The sequence below is a fragment of the Eulemur rufifrons genome, chromosome 8, assembly GCF_041146395.1.
Source record: "Eulemur rufifrons isolate Redbay chromosome 8, OSU_ERuf_1, whole genome shotgun sequence".
In the NCBI taxonomy this organism is placed as follows: Eukaryota; Metazoa; Chordata; class Mammalia; order Primates; family Lemuridae; genus Eulemur; species Eulemur rufifrons.
The window spans coordinates 115489971-115502210 of record NC_090990.1 but is presented as its reverse complement, the minus strand read 5'-3'; the positions used below and the strand labels follow the sequence as shown (position 1 = coordinate 115502210).

General features: G+C 38.6%; 1 protein-coding gene and 1 non-coding gene across 5 annotated transcripts in view; one reads left to right on the top strand and one right to left on the bottom strand.

Moving 5' to 3' along the window:
• Positions 1-12240, bottom strand: part of SORT1 (sortilin 1) — a 69020-nt gene that overhangs the window by 35136 nt on the left and 21644 nt on the right. For all 4 annotated transcript variants that reach the window (XM_069480872.1, XM_069480874.1, XM_069480873.1 and 1 more), the window contains exons 2-3: positions 10280-10339; positions 8439-8512 (exon numbers count right to left, since the gene is read on the bottom strand). In XM_069480872.1, the coding sequence (XP_069336973.1) occupies positions 8439-8512; positions 10280-10339 (134 nt within the window). The remainder of the gene's footprint in view (positions 1-8438; positions 8513-10279; positions 10340-12240) is intronic.
• On the top strand, positions 3327-3454 carry LOC138391172 (small nucleolar RNA SNORA31). The gene has a single exon (XR_011234786.1). It is a non-coding gene; the product is annotated as a small nucleolar RNA SNORA31 (small nucleolar RNA).

Below are 12240 nucleotides of genomic sequence, written 5' to 3'. Positions count from 1 at the left end.
TTTGCATGTATTCATGGTATAAACATGCACGAAAATATGCACGTTTATAACTCAAGAAAATAATGCTAAAATACAAATGTATTTGGAATAGAGCTTGTCTTAGTCCATTTGGGCTGCTATAACAGATTATCATAAACTGGGTAGCTTGTAAACAACCATAATTTATTTCTTATAGTTCTGGAGGCTAGGAAGTCCAAAGTCAAGGTGCCAGCAGATTTGATGTCTAATGAGGGTCTGCTTTCTGGTTCACAGACTGCCATCTTGTCACTGTAACCTCACATGGCAGAAGGGACAAGGTGTCTCTTTTATAACAGCACTAATCCCATTTATAGGGGTTCTGCCCTCATGACCTACCAGTGGCCCTACAGTCTAATGCCATCGCATTGGGGTTTAGGATTTCAACTTATGAATTTGGGCGGACAAACTTTCAGTCTATAATAGTCTTCTGGTTACCCGCTCCCCCCCTACCCAAATTCATGTCCTTCTCACATGCAAAATACATTAATTACATCCCAACAGGCTCCAAAGTCTTAACTTGTTCCAGCATCAACTCTAAAGTCTAAAATCCAAAGTGTCGTCATCTAAATCAGATATAGGTGAGACTCAAGGTATAATTTATCCTGAAGCAAATTGCTTTCTAGCTGTGTACTTGTGAAAGCAAACAAGTTATGTGCTTCTGTAATAAAATACAACGGTGGGACAGGCACAGTATAGACATTTCCATTCCAAAAAGAGAAATGGGAAAGAGGAAAGGGGATTCCAAGTAAGTGCAAACTACAAGGCAAACTCCATTAGATATTAAGGCTTCAGGATAATCCTCTTTGGATCCATACTCTGTCCTCCAGGCCCAGTGGGTGGGGGTCCCTCCTTCCAGATCCACTGGGTTGGAAGTCTTGCCCTGCAGCTTTGCTAGGCAGGAGTTGGGCCCCCAGTGTTATGGGTGGCCCTTACCTACTGGCTAGGCGGAGGCTGTCTGGCCCATTGAAAGCAAGCTGATAGTCCCCTCTTTTGAAACTGAGGAGGCAGCCTTGCTTATCCTTGAATTGCCTTCAGGACCATTCTTCTTATGTCTTGAAGGATAACACGTTTGCAGTTGAACAGCTCTATGGTCCTATCCTGTCAAACCCAAGAAGTCTAACAGCCTTCCCTCATTCCTTCCCTTCAGTTCAAACTGGCAGTTTTCTTGCTGGGGTGGCTGATTAAGTCCACAGTTTATACCCATACTAATCTCTTTACCAAACTGGTTCACTTGGCCACATCCTTAGCATTTAAATTTTTCCAATATGGATAGATTGAGAATTTTAAGAATCTTAAGTTCTGTTTCCATTTTGTTTAACAATTCTGTAGTTAAGTTATTTCTCTCTTCTCACATTTTACTATCAGAAGCCAGGAGGAGCCAAGCTACATCTTCAACACTTTGCTTAGAAATTACATCAGCTAAATATTTAATTTCATTGCTTGCAAGTTCTATCTTCCACAAAACCCTAGAACATGAACACAATTCAGCGAAGTTCTCTGCCACTTTATAACAAGAATTGCCTTTTCTCTATTGTCCAATAAAACATTTCTCGTTTCTGTCTAAAACCTCATCATAGTGGCCTTTGTAGTCCATATTTTTATCAACATTCTGCCATGGATTACATGGTGTTCTCTAAGTTTTCTCTACAGCTCTTCTCTTTTCTGAGCCCTCACCTGAATCACCTTTAAAATTGCCTTAACAGCAACCTAGGCTTTTTCTAGCACATACGTCAAAACTCTTTCTGCCCTTACCCATTCTCTATTTCTTTCGTTCATTTTGCCATGATTAAGTCACTACGAATTGTAACATAAAAGCAAGAAGGATGATGGCAAACTCTTAAAAATAGATATTGTTTTATAGTTTTCACTAATTGGGAAAGCTTCTATAGTCGATCTTCATTTTTCATGGATTCTGTATTTGCAAATTTGCTTACTTGCTTAAATTCATTTGTAACCCCAAAGTCAATACTCATGGTCCTTTCACAGTCATTTGCAGAGCAAGAAAAAATTTGAGTCACCCAGTGCACACATTTCCAGTCGAGGTCAAACAAGTGATCCTGTGCCTTCTTGTTTCAACTCTTACACTGTAAACACGTATCCTTTTTGAGGTCGATTTAGTGCCATGTATTTACATTTTTGTGCTTTTCTGATGATGATTTTTCTATTTAAAATGGCCTCCAAGTGTAGTGTTGACATGTTGGTTGGTGTCCCTAAGCCCAAGATAACTTTGATGTGCCACATGGGGGAATAACATAGGTGATAGACAAGCTTCTTTTGAGCAAGAGCTGTAATGCTGTTGGCCATGAGTTCAATGTTAATAAATCAACCATACATTTTAAATAAGGGGTCCTTAAATAGAAACACACATAAAATAAAGTTATGTGCTGATCATTTGTTGAAAATGAATGCTGTGACAAAAGGTTTGCAGAAATCTAACCCTATGTTTCCCCTAGGAGCAAGGGTTCAGTATTCACTAATTTTGTGTTCATCGTAATTTTATAGAACATAACTATTGTGAATAATGAGAACAACTGTATTGAGATTTCCAGTTAAAAGATCAATAGGGAGAATGTAGCTTATTAAAATGTGCCAAAAGAATCATATACCAGAAACAACTGTCAAGTAAAATTGGCAGAATTTGAATTCATAAGAAATTTAATTCCTAATACTTCAGTCTTTTCCCCCCACTGTCTGAGACTTTGTGTTTTTTTATTTTAATATTTTACTGTGCTTTATCATTATTGGGGAAGGATGAATGTTTTCTGTAGCAATTTTGAAAACACAAGTAGGAAAATAAAGAGAGTAAGATATTCCAAATAAAATCACAGAACTTCTAATTTGAAGGAACATGAGTACGTATCTGGGGTCTTTATTTTGCTTTGATTGGTGAGATAACTCTAAGTGTGTAAAAGTGAAGTAGCATTAAAGGTAAAATGCCTGCTGGGCGCAGTGGCTCATGCCTGTAACCCCCCAGCACTTTGGGAGGCCGAGGTGGTAGGATCTCTTAAAGCCACAAGTTCAAGACCAGCCTAGGCAACATAGCGAGACACCCTGTATCTATAAAAAATTAAAAAAAAATTAGCCGAGCATGGTTGTGTGTACCTGTAGTCCCAGCTACTCAGGATGCTGAGACAGGCAGAGCATTTGAGCCCAGGAGTTTGAGGTTGCTGTGAGCTATAATTGTGCCACTGCACTCTAGCCTGGGCAACAGAGTGAAAGCCTGTCTCTAAATAAATAAATAAACAAACAGATGGTAAAATGCCATCATCATACATTTTAATAAACATTTTCTTTTAAAAAAGGTGAGAATTTATCTATTTGACAGAACTGGAGTAGTTACTGTCTGCTCTAAGGATTCACTACAGATATAAGAAAAAAGTGTCCTTGCACTTTCTGTCTGCTTATGGCAGCCAAGATTGAATAGAGGAAAACAGGGGAAAACATGGAGAATTTTTGCAACTCAGGAATAACCTTGTACATGTCGAAGAACCTGTTTTACTCCAAAGAAGAACCTAAAATGTGAGTTTACATGAGAAGTGCTGGGAAATATCCCCGACCCCCCTCACCTGTTCTATTACACTTGTAAAAGCTTAAAAGTTAAAAAAAAAAAAAAAAAAAAAAAAAAAAAGCAGGAAAATATATGTTGTAATGGAATTTATGCTAACCCTGTAATTGAAATATGCAGTCATTGTTAATAATCTCCTGTAGTGAAAACTGAATTGAGATATCATTTAAAAAATTGTCACATAAGACGTCTTGAAGAAGCTGGTTTACTACACTTAGCAGCACCTTGCCTATTGTGTACCTATAAGTTATCCTTTTTTTAAAAAAAGGGGATGAATCCTGAAAAGTAACATTCTGAAAAACTTACATTGACTATGGAATAAATTGTGATGTAAAATCTCTTAGAGATTTCCTTATTAATTTCTTAAATGTAAGCAACTCTCAATAGGAAAGAAAACCAGAAATAAAATAGCCCAGTAGTTTCTGTGGTAACTAGGTACAAAATTTTGGTGTAAAACAATGTTTATGTTTGCTTCACAAAGTAGATCGTACCATGAAAAGTTAGACTCAAGAGGTCATAAAACAAAAAGATGCAAAATATCTTTTAGTTGCCAAAAATCAAATTACCATCTTAATAATAGCTAGTTTATTTCTTTAACTCAGTATTTCCAAGTGAGAGAAAAATGTACTTTACAGTCTATTACATAAATATTCCTCAATAGAGAATCAAAATTTATACTATTCAAACATGGTTCCTTTAAATTGAAGAGAGATATATATTTTTATTATCTCCCAAATCCTTCAACAAGTCTTTTTCACATTCTAGAGACAGAAGTGTATTTCCTCTAACTCTCTACAGGCAGCGGAGACAACTTCTTTCTATTCCTGGGTGCTTCATGCCCTACTACACAGAGCAGGTGGCATGTGATTAGATGTCTTTTATTTGAATCCCAAAAGAAACTGTAACCATATAAAATTTAGTGCACAAAGATAATCCAATAAATAATTATTAATGCTATGAAAAACAAGAGTCTTCAGAGTGGATTTAATGGGCTTTTATCTTATTTGTAATTGGGCAACCACAGCATAGTCAGGACCCATTTTGATCAAACTGCTCCCTCCCTTTCCCATTTCTGAGGCAACAGGTGCCTCTTGGCTGGCGTGTTCAACAACATGAGTCACTTCAGGTCAGCCCAGCCCAGCTGGAGAGGCAACAAGGCATATTTACACTTTCCACCTAGACTCTGGAAGAGGGCATAGGGTCGGTTTCCACTTCATAGCAGGAAAGAGATAATGTTCAAAGTGACTGTGGTTAAAAAAAAAAAACAACCCAAAACTGCTGTGCAACATGAAGAAAAAATACCTTGGTAACATTATACCATATCAGAAACAAATAGGATTTCTCTCTAGTAAAGTATATATCTGGAAAGAGGGGTTTCTCACATGACTAGACAAATATAGCCTGAAAAAGGGCTGAGTCAGATGGTGGTGGTATTTAAATAGTGACATAGCAGTACTGGTTCTTGTTTCAGTTTTGGTCACCTTCAAGCACACACAACATTGAAAAGCAAAAGGATTGGGGAGAAAAGTCATGAAAACATTTTCATTCTCCATGGGCCTGACTCGGAAACCTGTTAGGTTCAATTCTAGCCACATGATTAAAGAACAATGTAGAGAATAAAAAGTAAATTCAGAAGGCAAGCAAAAAAGTGGTTGAAGCATTAGGTACAGAAGATAATTCAATCTGGAAAAGGAAGAGGTTTTTTGTTTGTTTGTTTGTTTTTGGTGAGCAATGGAAGACAAGAAGAGTTTAATAAATAGCCTTCAAAACATGTGGACATCAATCAGAGAGAAGGTTTTCATTTGCTACTAAGAAATGAACTGTGCCGGGCATGGTGGTTCACACCTGTAGCCCCAGCACTTTGGGAGGCCAAGGCAGGAGGATTGCTTGAGGCCAGGAGCTCCAGCTCAGCCTGAGCAAGAGAGAGACCCTATCTCTACAACAAAACAGAAAAATTAGCTGGGTATGGTGGTGCGTGTCTGTAGTCCTAGCTAATCGGAAGGCTGAGGCAGAAGGATCGCTTGAGCCCAGGAGTCTGAGGTTGCAATGAACTATGATCACGCCCCTGCACAGAGCGTGACCCTGTCTCCAAAAAAAAAAAAAAAAAAAAAAAAAAGGACCAGAAATGAGCACCCCCTATGACACAAACACGTATGATATTTATCAAAGCAATATTAGTTACAGTGAAAAAAATTAGCTACAACCTAACTCTCCAATGGACCAATAATTAATTATGTCAATCTAAAAAAAAAAATAAGGGGTGGGCCAGGTATGGTGGCTCATGCCTATAATCCCAGTGCTTTGGGAGGCTGAGGAGGGAGGATGGCTTGAGGTGAGGAATTAGAGACCAGCCTGGGCAACAAAGGGAGACCCCATCTATACAAAGAATAAAAAAATTAGCCAGGTGTGGTGACATGTGCCTGTATTCCTAGCTACTTGGGAGGCTGAGGTGGGAGGACTGCTTGAGGCCAGGAGTTTGAGCTGACAGTGAGCTATGATCACGCCACTGCACTCCAGCCTGGGCGACAGAGCGAGACCCTGTCTCTTAAAAAAATAAAATAAATAAAATAAGTGAGGGGTTACTGGTAGAGAGGATGGTATGAGCACTGACCAATCAGCATGGCCGTAGGTCATAATGCCAGGTGTTAGTAACATTTGCATGTTGGCCGGGGCTGAGGGGGTGTGCATTTGTATAAGCTATGGAAGCATTTGTGGGCAGGCAGTCACTTTTTACCAACTAGCATGGAAGGCTTTCAATTCTTTTCTTTTCTTTATTTTTTATTTTTATTTTTTTTGATACAGGGTCTCACTCTGTTGCCTGGACGAGGGTGTAGTGGCATCGTCACAGCTCACTGCAACCTCAAACTCCTGGGCTCAAGTGACTCTCCCTGCCTCAGCCTCCTGGATAGCTGGGACTACAGGTGAATGCCATGATGCCTGGCTAATTTTTTTTTTTGTAGAGACAGTGAGGTCTTGCTATTGCCCAAGCTTCACTTCATTTTAACAACTGGTACAGCAGCACCAGTACATGCTGGCCACGTGCCATCCCTGGCCGTTGGCATGGTGGCCGCTAACAGCACCAGGCTCTTATTCCATGCCAGGCACTGTAGAGTATACCTCATGACATCTCTGAAGTGGGCATTGTTATCATCTTTCTTTTACAGATGGTAAAAAAGACTTAAGAGGTTCACTGACTTTCCCAAGTTCATTCTGCTTGTAATGAGAGTGCTGAGATTCAACCCCTGGTCTACTTGCCAACAAAACTTTGCAGCTTTTTGCTGTTCCGAGTTGCTTCCCAAGACTACACAGCTATATAACAAAAGGGGATGATCAAGACAGTAAACTGTAAACATTAAGATTACATTTGGCTACATGGTGAATGTTTTCTTTCCTTTGAAACTTCCAAATGTTATATATTATTATGCTGCTTGAAAGTTAAATTGGTAAGGAAAACTGTATCATGAGGAGAGATTTCATAACAGCAAGGATTCTTAAACAATAGAAACAGTTACTGAAATAAAGCTATAAGTTTTTTTAATGCATTTTCCCCTCCCCAAACAGGATACTTTTCATCTGTCTGAAATGGTACAACTACTGTTCTAACTGAATAAACAAAGTCACCTATTACAGCTCTTTCTAGCACCAAGACTCTACAATACATTGTCAATCTTATATGAGACAAATAAAAGAATTATCAGTCTAAAAATTATAGAGAAGCTAATGCATTCATGCATTCATTCAGTTGATATCTACTGCCTGCCTACTAATGTGTCAGTCATTTGGCTAGATGCTGGAGAACCCCAAGTTACTCAAGAACTTTGCTTTCATGGAGCTTACACAGCAATTTCAAGATGGAAATTCCTTCTTGGCCTATATGCTGCCTATTTTTAAGTCAACATCACTGTGTTAAAGAGCAGAAAGCTCTGGCTCCAGGCCCAGGCGGGAGCAGTCAAGGATCATACCTACTGGGGAAGAAGAGAGGTTGGGCTAGTCTACTTCAGAGCTTCAACACAGGTTTACTCCCACCTGGGCCAAGGTCAACAGTCATATAAAGAACCCTGAGAAAGTACCATGATTCCTGGGAGATACCCTGACCCTCGGGCTGTTTCTACATCATTTACTGGGATGTCATTATTTCTTTAGGTCCGTTGGGTAAAATGGGATAGACACAAACAATTGAGAAGAGAATCAGCAATTCCTGGGAGCTAGCTGGTCTTGACTTTCACTGTTAAGGAAAGGAACCTACTATTTAACCAAGCTGTACCTTTGAGAAAACAACTCTATAACTTTGTGAAATGTTACAGTATAGGTTATGGTTCCAGAACATGTGCTACCACCATGATTACCAGTGTGAACACTAGAAGGCATTTTGATAGGTATGACCTAAGAATCTCCTTCTTCTCTAGAAACAATCTGTTTAGTCCTCATAATGTTATGTAAATAATATTTGCTTGGAAGGTATAATGAGGATTTTCATTTCAGGAATGCAGAAAAACACTTTGTGCTCATAATAAATATAAAGATAGTTTAAACTCCATACTACCTTTCCACAAATAAATATTCATTTAAATTAACATAAACACATACCCCTATATGCTCTTCCTTCATCTTCCTTTATTATTCTGACCCTTAGTCAGGTCAAACTAACTTCCTTGGATTTAGGTCCCTTGTCATATTTCTTCAGGTTGCTAGGTAGATATGAAAAGTGTGCTGAGTGTGGTAGTCTGGTGAAAATTTAAGATGGCTGGAAAATCTTTTCAATCACCTTAGACCCCATCAAATCTAGAAAGGGGGGACCCTGCCTTCTCAATGTGTGGCTTAGTCAAATAACCCTCACCTATGTTATTGCTCTCACCTTCGATACAGCTTGGACTGTCCAAAAGTCATAATTACCAACGGTACATGGAAGGTAGTCAAGACTAGAATGACCTGGAAAGAGACAAAAGCATTCCGTAAATGAGAAAGATACTCCAATTACATGCTGATATATTATGGGATTAAGTCAACACCTGAAATATTATTGATAGTCCTACTTTGTAGTAGCCCTTATTGTAATATACCCTGAAATAAGGAAGGATCAAGTTACCAGGGCTTACTTACAACGATTCAAGAAGTCCTCAGCTCATTTTGTTGCAATGATCCCTATCACCGACACTTGAAGCAGCAAGGCAGAGCTACTCAAATACACATTATAATAGAGCAAGGATTTAACTATTTCATATCCATATTATCTAAGATATTCTCAGGCAAGAACCATCTCTTTTTTTCTGCTTATCGAGGCTAGACTAGTGTGGGTGTTCTTATAGAGGTCACTATGTTACATTTATTTATCCGTCCTTTTCTTTTCCCGGCTGTTAGTTTTCTATAAAATTCATTTTTAAATAATTATTTTTCTACAGAAAAATACGCACGAGGAAATGATTCTGGATCGATGAGTACAATAGTTTAGGGAGCCTAAAAAAGCCATATAATAAGAAATCTTGGAGATACCAACTAGCTCAGATAAAAGGGTAAATCAGAGAAATTAGGATATAACTCAAACTTTAGAAGACACTAAGACATGCTTAAAATATTCTATTGGAAGTTTAAAAATTAATTAAAATAAGAAATTTTTTTTTTGAGACAGAGTCTCGCTCTGTTGCCCGGGCTAGAGTGAGTGCCATGGCGTCAGCCTAGCTCACAGCAACCTCAAACTCCTGGGCTTAAGCGATCCTACTGCCTCAGCCTCCCGAGTAGCTGGGACTACAGGCATGCGCCACCATGCCCGGCTAATTTTTTCTATATATATTTTTAGTTGGCCAGATAATTTCTTTCTATTTTTAGTAGAGACAGGGTCTCGCTCTTGCTCAGGCTGGTCTCGAACTCCTGACCTTGAGCGATCCACCCGCCTCGGCCTCCCAGAGTGCTAGGATTACAGGCGTGAGCCACCGCGCCTGGCCAAAATAAGAAATTTAAGATTTACTTTTCAGCACCAAATTTTATTTCTTTAGGTCTCTGATATAGCTATCATGTGCCTCAATGTTATGACACATCCATTACCAGGAGACACGAAACACTGCCCTGCTCTTGTTCCAGCAGTATAACAACAAGCCCTGATTTAAGACCTGGGGCCAATGCATCCCCAGCTTACCCTCCTAGTGGGAGACCATCTACATACTAGGAGGGACAAGGAGCTGAATGACTCTCCTTCTGCTCCCCCAATCCTGGCAGTACTTCCTTTGTGGTAGTGGCAAGGACAACAGATGGAGCTGAACAACCATGAGCCCATGGGCACCACAGTCCTTCAACACAATTGTAGAAAAGGACATAGGAACAATACAGTTTGAAGGAAAAATGACAAGATGTTGAAGACACATTTTCTGCTTCTACACAGGGGTTTTCACAAGTATTTAATATTATGGGGTTCCCTTCTCAGCACATAGCACTCTCTTTCCTATTTCTTCTTCTTGCCCATTTTGATGCTAAGCTGCCACCAAGGACTAGAAAGGTATCAATCTTTCCTACTAGGAAAGAGGGTGGTCTCAAGATGTTCCCAGTTCTAAAGCAAAACCAAACCCGAAAGTATGTCCTATAAACATGCTTCTGCAATTGAGGTTGAAGACGGTTTTAGAAAGTAATGATATTAGGTGCTTAAACTCCCAAAATCTACATCATCATCTTGCTAGGCTGAAATAACAGACTCAAAATATGACTTACCCCAGTGCTATCTCCAACCCAGGACAAGGATACTGAGCCTCTGAGGTCATCAAACACATGCTATAAGGAAAAATAAAATAAAATTGATTTAGAAATGATATCTACGCTCCTTCAATTTTTTTACTACCTTAAGTAATTCAGAACTTCATTACTGTTCAGAGTAATTAAGTTCATAATTGTAAGGGGATATGGATTCCCAGAACAAAATTTGGGAGAGGAGGGATTTAACTACTTAACCTGAATCACAAATAACTTGGAAATATATTCTCTCTCACACAAAGTAAGCCAAGCAGATGAGTTTTCTTCATTGCACCAGATGGGGAGATGGAATAATCTAATTGCTTTCTCCAAAAGAACTAAATATAAAGATACAGCAATGTATTTTTAGAATGCTTTAAAACAAGAGATCATAGCCCACATTGACAGACATAATTGTAATCCAATCAGCATAATTTAAATTTTTCTGGGAAGCCTTCATAGTATAGCTGAATAGTTAGGAGCTGGATTCCTTTTGCTTCTAGGCTAACTCATTCAAAATGACAGGGGGCAGAAGCAAGAAGTAAATGCCCTTGTTTCACCTTTTTATTTAATAATAATAGCAATAATAAAAATAATAGAACAATCCTAGAGTTGTACTGGGAGCAGGGAGACAAAAAAGGGAAAGCTCATATATTGTATCCAAAATATGGTAAGCATGTTAAAATATAGTTATAATAATTATAGGTGCTTTCAGGTTTTGTTTTTCAAATACTTTCTTTTTCTACTTATAAAATAATATATAGTCACTATAGAAAATGTAGACAATTATAAGGAGATACAATAAAGAAAATATGTCATTTATAATCCTACCACACAGAGATACTCAAGCTTAACATTATATGTCCAACCTTCTAGTCTCTATCATTTTTTTAACTGATAAAAAAATAACAATTCCAAAGAGGCAATACCTGTACTTGGTAAAAACTTCTAACCATACAGGAATTACATACTATATGCAGCATATATAACAAAGAACCTTCCCTTTTTCGGGCCACATCCTCACCACCCCAAGCCCCACTCTTCATTCTTCACAGGGTTTAATAGTTTAGTATATATTTCTACTAAATGTTGATGATTATTCTTTTTTCTTAAGACTTATATTTTAAAATTTAAAAATTTTAAACATGCCCTGCCTTCCCAAATATGAGCAGTTCCTTACAAGCAGAGGATGTAACTTCATACCTCTCAGTGCTCCCTGTGCCTACCACAAGGCTACTTTGCATACTTAATAAGCATTTGTTGAAAATGATTATATATCCTTCCCAACCCACAAACTCAATCTTGAAATAGAGCATGTCTATAAATGGTGGGATGCCAGCTATTTGGTCACTCAAGCCACCAACCCCAACAGAGAAGTCTAAAGAAACAGAACTCAAAACATGAACTATTTTGCTTATCTTCTAATTTTCTCTTGTGGTCTTCCTGAATGGGCCTCTAAGTTTTACCTATGCTATTTTCCCCTGGACTATAAGCACCTTTGAAGTCAAAAGAATCTCTTTTACAATCTCTGTAAGTGATACAATCAGTGTCTTGCACGGGGCTTGCTCAGGAAGTACTGGTTCACTCTCAAATGCTCAGCACAGCTTCTCATGGCCTCTGCAGGACAGAAAGGCTATTCAGACATGTAGGCTTGCCAAGCATCTGAGAAAAAATAGGGCTGCTAGAGACACCTGGAACCAGAAGCTTAAAAAGTGACATAGAAGTGTATCTTGTAGTATAGTTCACAATGAGCAAGACTGCATGTTTTCTTGAGTGAGGATACAGTGTCTGAAATTACATCAATGAGTTCCTTGAGGAGAAGCAGGAATATCTAGAGCTATCACAAGCACCAGACAGACCACATGGGCTACAGGTAATCTAAACATAGGTTATCTTTCCAAGGAAGATTCTGATCAGGACGACTGATGAGGATAAAAGAAAAA